The following is a 9,868-nucleotide window of genomic DNA, read 5'->3' as shown; positions in this document are numbered from 1 at the left end:
ACAAGATCATGTTGCCTTAGTGAGTAATAGTAATATGAGTTCCTTATGGAATTTTTGGGGACTGGTATGTCATAAACAGTGACTCAAACAGTACTTTGTTATACCCCTTATTCATTTTGAAAATCAATCAATATTGATCATATTATAGAACATGACATCTTAATATAGTGAACAATCTCCCTCTAACTTTCAAACACAGACACACTCACTCACATAGTTTACAGAACTTTACAGAACTTCACTTGAACAGTCCCAGGACAGCTATCCACACTTAAAAGTCTGTAAGATAAAGGATCATTCACATTTTACATGTACTCAAAAAGGGTCAGAGGGTACGAAATCCTGCAAGGTGGGACAGCCCATTAGGGTGTGCGTGTGTGTGTGTGTGTGCGTGTGTGTGTGAGTGTGCGTGTGCATGTGCATGTGCGTGTGTGAGTGCGTGTGTGTGAGTGTGTGTGTGTGAGTGTGTTTGTGCGTGTGTGTGTGCGCGTGCATATGCACAATTATAACATAGATAGTTATAATCACTGTAGTCTCATCAATATAATCAATTCCCCTTCTTTGAGACCCTCGAGGACGGCCAGTTTTACAAGCACTGAAATCATTCTGCGTTTAGATATGGCTCACTTCAGGAGGGATATGTCATCAGAGAAATCTCCAGTGCCCAGCGGATGAAGGCAGCGCGTAAAGCGCCACTGACAGACCATGAGGCACAGAGGCAGCATAAATAGGGCACAGATGCCCGCCATAATGTAGGCAATGGTCATCAATGTGGACTCGTCGGTCTGAGGGACATTGTAGCCACAGTCCTCAAGGTCCACGCCATGGAACGGCCCCTCCACTGCAGCGGTGCGGAACTCATCATGGACTGGAGCGCAGGAGAATTAACAAACAACATCAACAAAAAATAAGGTAGGTGACATCTTATTCATGAATCTCAATGATGCTCTTATAAAATTCTCATAACTGTAATAAAACATCCTGGAGGTCTAGATACTGTTTATGTTTTTGTAAGCTGCATGACATTGTTGTTGTTAGGGTTAGGGTAATGTTTTTGCATAGTAGTAATGAGAATTAATGAGTGTCCCAGATATCTTGCTAAGCCTCTGAACAAACAACCTAAGTCCAGAATGTAATATTACTCTGTATCAGGGATGTAACGATGAACTGCGAGCCGGTTGAAAATTGATTCAAATATGTGATGATTCAAATCGGTTGAGATGCTAAACAAATCGCGATACAATTGGAGTAGGAGTTTATATGAATGTATCTCTGAGGGGAACTGACTGTCTTTAGAAAAGTTTAGATGGCATTTTCTTTTTATCTTGCCTCTGAACGATGCATATTAAAGTAGTGTTCATAAGCGCAGCTCTGCTTTGTTTACAGTGGTAACCCAGGAAACACTGTATCATTGCTGTTCATAAGCGCCACCTGCTGGCAGAGAGTGAATTTGCATCTCATTCAGCTCATCTGCTGTTTCGTTCAGATATGCAGGCACGTGCACACAGACATAAAAGGGGCTTGAGCACCTGGCCTTTTCTTCTTTGAGAGAAAGTGCCCTTTTTTCTGGGGAGTTTTTTTTTTGTTTTAAATAAATGAATATATGTGTGCGCGTGTGTTTTTCTGTTTGCGCACAGCTTTCTCTGTCAAACAAATTCTTCAGTCTGTGTGCATTGAATTTATTTAATACACGAGTTTCACAATTTGAGTTGAATTACTGAAATAAATGAACTTTTCCACGACATTCTAATTTATTGAGATGCACCTGTATATCAGGTCGAGTCGGGAAATGTTGAGACTCTTTCGAGTTCAGATGCCTTTCTCCCTCCGCGTCTCCGCACAGGTGCACAGCATAGCAGTGTAGCACATCGGCACATAACAGACAGGCAGAGAGCCGCAGAAGTCTCTCCCTTTCTAGTTGTGTTTGTCTTGGTGTGGAGGTGAGTGGTGATGAACAAAAGACTAAGCTACCTGTGCCTCGAATATACAGCAAATTTTTCCAAAAGAAAAAAGGCAGTCAATATAGTCAATTTGTCTTGCTAACATCCATGACCCATGAGCAACCATGTAATAAGTTAGCTAAAGGTTAGCTAAGGCAATATAACTTGGACATATATATTACAATAACAACAAAATAATTAAAACAATGTATTGTCTTGTGCAAAATAAACAAATTATTAGTGAAAATATGTCCCTCTCCTTTGTGCATTCATTTATTCTAAATGTATACTTGAAACTATAGCATAGAAAACATGCACATTGTGGCTTAGTTTCCTTTGTTGTTGCCTGTTCTTGTGATAAAATTAGTGAATGCTAAAGAAGACCATGATCTCTATGTGAACTGATTATTTTGTAGACATCTGATGAAAAATGAAACAATTGAGTGTGAGGGAATTAAAATCAATTGGTATTAAATCAGAGTTGTATTAAAGTGCCCCTATTATGGATCTTTGAAAATGACTTTTCATGCAATGTGTAACACAGTTGAAAAGTGAATGAAAACATCCTGCAAAGTTTTAAATCTGAAAGTGCACCGTGTATAAAGTTATTGTCTCTCAAAAGAAAGTCGACTCTGAATCACTGAAACGAGTCGTTTTTAAGATGAATCCCAAGCCGTTTCGTTTTGACTGAAATGAACATGAGACCAATCGGACCAATCACCGCAGATTAGCGTCCCGCAAAGCAGGGGTTTGGACAAATGAACCGTTGAGCGAATCGTTTGGGAGTCGTTGAGCAAGTAAGGTAAAAATAAATGCATATTATAAGACAATGAAAGTGTTTTTGACCTTGCATGCATGTCAACCTGTTGTTGGGGACTCCCAAAACCAAAATATGAACCTTTCATTACCCATAATAGTGGCACTTTAATAAAACGTTTAGTTTAGAAACGTTTAGTTTTTTCCACTTAAGCCCCTGCCCCTCAAAATGTCTGTGCACGTCCCAGCAAGATATGTTTTATGTATAGTTTCACAAAACTAAAGTCAGAGCATTCTGTTTTTGCTTCAAATTTCGAAATGATACAGTCTAATTTAGATTAAAAACTGCTCATGCTGCATGTATTTTATATTTCAATTTCACAAAGAAACGTGCAGCAATAGCCTAATAAAAGGACACCTTTTCATTTACTGTATAATTTGTCTTCAGTCTCATTTTGTTAAAAAAAATCGTGAGAAAATCGAATCATGAAATCAAAATCGTGAATCGAATCGAATCGTGAGTTGAGTGAATAGTTACATCCCTATTCTGTATTTATTACTGGTGTTGTTACTGAAATGAAACACAACATTAATTCCATTGATTATTAAATCACTTTAAATACAGTGGCCCCAAAAGTACTTAATCCTTGGGTGTCTAGTGCTGCTCCAGTTAAACACACCTGAAGCAGCCAATCTAGTCTTCAGGATCACTAGGCTCTTACAATCGGTTTAAGCCACGCCTAGACATGTCTGAATGTCATTACACAGATAGAAGCTACAATAAGTCGCAAATATCACCTGCAAACAAATGACGCCTGAGCTTTTCTCAAACTAGCCATATTCACTTGTGTGTGGCGTATATGGGGTTATTTTTATTCCTTTGTTCCAATAAACAGATTACGATCCACAAATAAATGTAAAGAGAGTCACAAAAAATAAACATATCAAGAAATAAACAGAATGAGGTCCACAAATATATGTTTCATATAATATGAGTTTCACAAAAATTAGGGGTGACCCCGAATAGATTCGATGCTTCGATAGGAGGAGCCTGATTCGATACCAATCTCACAGTCGAATATTTGTAGAGGTGTTATGATCGTGCCATTTTGGCTATATAGTGGTACTCATTGTCTGATTTCACATAGAACTACTGGTTTTCTCCCAGTAATATACAGACTATTATGGTAACGCTGTAAATACGAATCTGAAAAGAAAGAAGCTTTTAATAAATATTTTTAATGTGCATGAATAAATCCAACCACCCCTGTGACAGATTTAAGTTTCACTTTCCATAATCTGTGACCAACAGGAGCATCGCGGCAGGGATTTAAATCTTTAATAAGACTCAAATTGACACAGGCAGTGAAAATACTCGATTTTTCCAATCAGGTAGGGTTCAAGTGATTTCTGCCGGTTCTAATTTGATTTTTGCACGCTGTGAACATAGGCGCCGATTCCCGTGGGTGCTCGTGAATGGCTGAGCATTGCACGTAAAAACGCAAGATATTATCTATTTACTATCATATTGGCGAAACTGATCTGGCAAACTATCCAATGCATACTTGTGTTTGTGCTTTGGAGAGAATCAAAAGGTTTATTTTTGTCCAGTGCAAGCTCGTGAATCCTCTCAGTATAACAAAACTTAATGAGATCACGATGAAGATGAGGGACAGTTTTTTGTGATTTAAAGGCATTGCTCTTTGTGTGCTTTCTAGGCTATATAGACCATAATCCATTCAGAATTTGTATAGAACTTTTATTTTTCGGCCACATACACGCTGCAAAGTTTCAGGAATGACATCTGCATATTTATGCGGGATTCAAGGATTCAAAGCGTTTATTGTCATTAATAGCGTTGAGTGCGTTGAGTGATTCACACTCGAAAGAACAATGGACAGGACAAAAATAGGCTATACGCGAAAATTTATGTGCATTGAAGAGCACCCTTTTTGAAACATCCTCAGTATATAATTCTGGAACCGGGTCTGGATAAAACTAGCTGTGTTTGAGCAGTTTTCACAGCAGCTCATATTTAGGCAATCACATGGAGTTTTATCTGGCAGTGGGCTATGCTTCAAAGTCAGAAAAATTAACAGGATATTTGTTAATTTCCTCCGTGAAAATCTCTATACAGTTCGAGTAAACATTAATGCACACGGGCTTCATCAAATACTCCCTGCATCTGTTGATTTCATCTTATGTGGATTATTTGGTTTTATTTAGTGCAAATTTTCAGTTTCATCAGATCTGATAAGTAATAAACAACATGATATGCAGCCGATATCTTTTGATATCTTTTAATCAAAACATAAAACATTATTTACCTCGTTTGTATCTGTGAGGCATCCGCTACACATTTTCCCTGTGTGCTAATGTCAGTATTTATGACTGTCGACTGTCGAATGTCTACTTGACTCTTGGTAATGTTTTTTGCCCCTGCCCCCAAACATATGATTAGAATATCAATTGACTATCAGCAAGATTCGACAATTCTGATTCGACTATGAAAATCCTTAGTCGGGGACACCTCTAACAAAAATACATTTAAATTTGCGGTAAAAAAAAAAAAAACATTCACAAACATACTTTTGTCACAAATACAACTCTGCTTGACATTAATTTGTGGATCGCTGCATGCATTTGGAGATTTTGAAATATTTCTAATGTCAAGATGTGTAGACAAATCCACAAATAGGTGGACTCCACCCACCATCTACTCCAATCAGATAATGGCTACGTTGCGCTGACCAGTTGTAGGATGTTCTCACTATAACCAATCAATGTTTTGCTTTATAATCAGGGAGTTGGGAACATATTCATTTTGCTCCTCTGAAAAGAACTATATGTGAGCCTGGAGCACAAAAGCAGTCATAAGCAGCACAGGTATATTTGTAGCAATAGCCAACAATACATTGTATGCGTCAAAATTATCCATTTTTCTTTTACGCCAAAAATCATTAGGATATTAAGTAAAGATCATGTTCCATGAAGATATTTTGTACATTTCCTAAATTTAAATATCAAAACTTAATTTGATTAGTAATATGCATCGCTATGGACTTCACATGGACAACTTTAAAAGCGATTTTCTCAATATTTAGATTTTTTTGCACCCTCAGATTCCAGGTTTTCAAATAGTTGTATCTCAGCCAATTATTGTCCTATCCTAACAAACCATACATCAATGGAAATATTATTTATTCAACGTACAGATAATGTATAAATGTCAGTTTCAAAAAATTGACCCTTATGACTGGTTTTGTGGTCCAAGGTCACATATTATATGGCCCTTTGAGCTGAATGAATTGAGCTTTAAGTGCTGTCCAAAAGATTATCAGAGTTTAAAGGGATTATGAACTGAGAAATCAAAATTTGATCTTTTGACATATAAGAGGTCATTGTACAATAAAAACATCCTGTAAGATTCAGAACGTTCTCGTTAGTCTAAAAACAGCTTATAATGAAGGCAGTCTGCCAAAATGAGTGTTTGGAATGTTCTACTCTATGATGTAATAGTGTAGATAAGCACTGCCTCCACAGAAGAAGATCAACGCCCACTGATTCTACATTGCTGCCTGTTTAGCCCCGGACCAGACCTGGACCTTCGTTGAAAGAAGGATTTAAAGGCAGCGTCTCGACGGAACTGCCGAAAAGCTCAGAAGGGGAAACTGGCACATTAAGAAGAAAGCCCTTCTCTTTTGACCCGATGTCAAGTCAAGTCACCTTTATTTATATAGCGCTTTTAACAATACAGATTGTGTCAAAGCAACTGAACAGCATTAATTAGGAAAATAGTGTGTCAATAATGCAAAATGACAATAGTAAACACTCATTTTTGAGTTAAAGACAGTTCATCATTGAATTCAGTGATGTCATCATCAGTTCAGTTTAAATAGTATCTTTGCAATCAAATCAACGATATCGCTGGAAATGAAGTGTACCCAACTAAGCAAGCCAGAGGCGACAGCGGCAAGGAACCAAAACTCCATCGGTGACAGAATGGAGAAAAAACCTTGGGAGAAACCAGGCTCAGTCGGGGGCCAGTTCTCCTCTGACCAGACAAAACCAGCAGTTCAGTTCCAGGCTGCAGCAAAGTCTCATTGTGCAGAGGACTCATCTGGTTCCTGTGGTCTTGTCCCGGTGGTCGTCTGAGACAAGATGTCCGCCAGATTCACACACAGATGCCTCTCCGTAACCACCATGGCCGCCATGGATCTGCCAATGGCAGTGGCGGCCTGCTTAGTGGCACAGAGAGCAAGATCTGTGGTGCAACGCAACTCAGCCACCTCATCAAGGGATAGACCCTGACCTTTATCCAGGTCTTTCAGCAGATCAGCCTGATAAGCCTGAAGCACCGCCATGGTATACAACAAGGCTGCAGCCTGACTTTGCTGCCGCATATGCCATGCCATTCAAACGAGATGAATCCTGAAGGGGTTTGGATGGCAGGGAGGGAGCCTTAAGAGAAGATGTCTCATCACATGACAGGAAACAGGAACTAAACAGCATATAGGAGGCAGCATGACAAACAATCAGGGTCCCTGACCAAAGCACTGAACACGCTGGATTCAGGAGTTGCTTTTAAGGACTTACCATTCCAGCATCTCACGTTTATTGGATTATCACTTTCTTTGGATTGTATGTACACAAGTGGACACTTTTACATTGGAACTTACAACACGATGGATTTCTTAAGGACTGTTTTAATGGTATGGAACTGGAAGACTCTGTGCTTTTAACAGCCTAGGATATCTAGTAGTGATGGGTAGAGCGAGGCTTCATGAATCACTGAAACAGTTGAAGCAAATGTGCCGAATTGTATCGAGGCTTCGAAACAATCAGACACCCCTCTCCACTGTGACACCTAGTGGTCAGTTGCACGTGTTGCTCTGCCTTGACAATGATTTACGAATGATAACCTATGTTGTTTATCTCAAACAATAGTGTGTCCACATCATTGTAAAAGCAATTACATTTTTTTTTCTTTTTTATAGTTGTATTTTTTATTAGATTTTATTTGTTTAATAATGTGTTGAGTTTTTAGCATGTCTGCCAAACTACATGGGCTTGGTTTTGTAACCTTTAAGCTCCTCATTTTGAATAATTATAGGTTATTTTGGTCATAAGATGTGAAAAATTAATAAAATAAATCATGCCACAATGTGTCACATTTTTTACGTTGTGAGATTTTTATTTTGCCGCCTGTCGGTCGAAACACTTGTGAACCGCACTGAAGCTTCATTTAGCCGTTGTCACGTGACATGGGTGTTTTGATTCACGCTTCGGAGCAGTGTTTCGAAACATCTACGCTTCAGGATCTCAACACTGCGTCGAAACGTCAGTTTCGCGTCAGCCATCCCTAATTTCTAGCTTTATTGTGTTGTTTTAAAGTCGGCATGAAACAGAAGTAGCGATTGTCTTTTTTTTCTCTACTGTGACGTCTATCTGAGTGAAACGGCATCTGAAATGAGAGGGCGGGACTTGATTTCGTCCTTCGGGAATTGATTGGATCATTGGAAGTTGGGGCGTTGCCAACAAAATGGAGGCAGATCTGAATGGCAGTTTGCAGTTAGTGGTGGGGGATTTCTCTCCACTGGATTCACCGCCGACACCCTAGCATGAAGAATTGTTTTATTTATTGAGGAAGACGAGGACGAGGACGATCAACGGCACAAAACATGCCTAACAGTGCGCGCGCGAGAGAGAGACTGCCTGAATGACTGAGCGCGTCCTCCATCAGGTTAAGTCATATTCATAAAAAATAGTTTGTGATAGTGATTTCTATAAAGTGAAGCATCAGCTTCAGCTTTTCCCCCTGTGTTTATCCCAGCGTTTACCCCTCACGTCACTATCTCCGCCCTTGCGCCATAGCTCGTGACCGGAAGAGAAGATGAGTTGTTTTGAGGGGGAGGGGAGGTTAACGTTTTTGATTAAATATTACGAGGGCACATGAATTTAAAAAAAATAATGAAGTGCATGGATAAATTATTTATAATAAACACTACAGTATTCCATAAAAAAAATAACAATTTTCAATTTTGATTTCATGCCGACTTTAAGTTTCTTGCAAATTGTGTAAATACACTATTTATTCATTGTAAATTTGTCGTTGTCTCATCTTTTTAAAACATTTATTTTATCTCACACAGTTTAATCTGTCCCCATTTTGAACCCATGTAAGTCGACCGATAAGGCTGATTATTACAACGCTAGAAATGTTTTGAAATGCACATGAAGCCATTCACAAATGAATGCCAGGCACAGCTGTGTTTGTGACAAAGATATTTCTGGATATGTTTTTTTATTTTGCAAATCTCATTTTATTTATTTTAGTGAAACTCTAACATATATTTGTGAAACTCAATCTATTAATCTTTGAATACAGTTGCGGCGTTTCACAAAACCATAGGGTATGGCAGTGGCGTAAATCACGGGGGGCACAGTTTTGATAAATAAAAAATCCAATGGCACACCACTAAGCACTGAAATATAGGAAAAAGGATAGAAATACAATTAAACACTGCGTCATCAGAGTTTGTATTGTGGTTTATCAGACACTTAACATTTTATGAAAATCAAGATCAAATAGAGTTGGTTTTTGACCAGTGAATCACGGAGATCTGTGTTTTGTCTATCATTAGAACGACTGTATCTGAGGCAGCCAGCGGCGACACACCGGCACCAGAATTTGTGCTATTTTGGCGAAAAGGGATTACAGAGAATGGTTGAATACACTCAAATTAAAATGCTACTTTTAAATGTTGTATTTTTTATTGATATATTTTTAACCCATATTTATCCCATATATTCAACATTAACAAAACATAAAACATTAATGGAGCATGCAAACAAGACTTTAACTCTTTACCCGCCAGCATTTTAGAAAAAAAGTTGTCAGCCACCGCCAGCGATTTTGATGATTTTTCACTAAAATTTGATGGCCTCCAGTATATTTTGCTGTATGAATATTTGAATATGCAATACACCAAAATAAAGATCAGAGCCTCTACTTTTAAACAAAAAAACTGTTTTATTCTAGCTTAAAGCATTCTTTTTTTTAATCAACACTTGAATATAGGTAGGTTTCATATAAAATGCATAATTTTGAGCAAAAAGGAGAGAAAATCAAATTTTTATCAAAAACTACATCTGGATAATATTCAGTACGA

At 38.3% G+C, this 9,868-nt stretch overlaps 1 protein-coding gene across 1 annotated transcript in view; it reads right to left on the bottom strand.

Annotated features, from left to right (window-relative positions):
- Nucleotides 1-470: 470 nt before the first annotated feature.
- Nucleotides 471-9,868, bottom strand: part of LOC107750106 (beta-secretase 1-like) — a 28,213-nt gene continuing 18,815 nt past the window's right edge. Inside the window, exon 10 of the mRNA XM_016565372.1 lies at nt 471-868. Coding sequence (XP_016420858.1) covers nt 624-868 — 245 coding nt within the window. The 3' untranslated portion in view covers nt 471-623. The remainder of the gene's footprint in view (nt 869-9,868) is intronic.

The sequence above is a fragment of the Sinocyclocheilus rhinocerous genome, unplaced genomic scaffold (assembly GCF_001515625.1).
Source record: "Sinocyclocheilus rhinocerous isolate Xijiao unplaced genomic scaffold, SAMN03320098_v1.1 scaffold722, whole genome shotgun sequence".
Classification (NCBI taxonomy): Eukaryota; Metazoa; Chordata; class Actinopteri; order Cypriniformes; family Cyprinidae; genus Sinocyclocheilus; species Sinocyclocheilus rhinocerous.
Note: the sequence above shows the minus strand (reverse complement) of the source record. Positions and strands in the feature narration are given on the sequence as shown.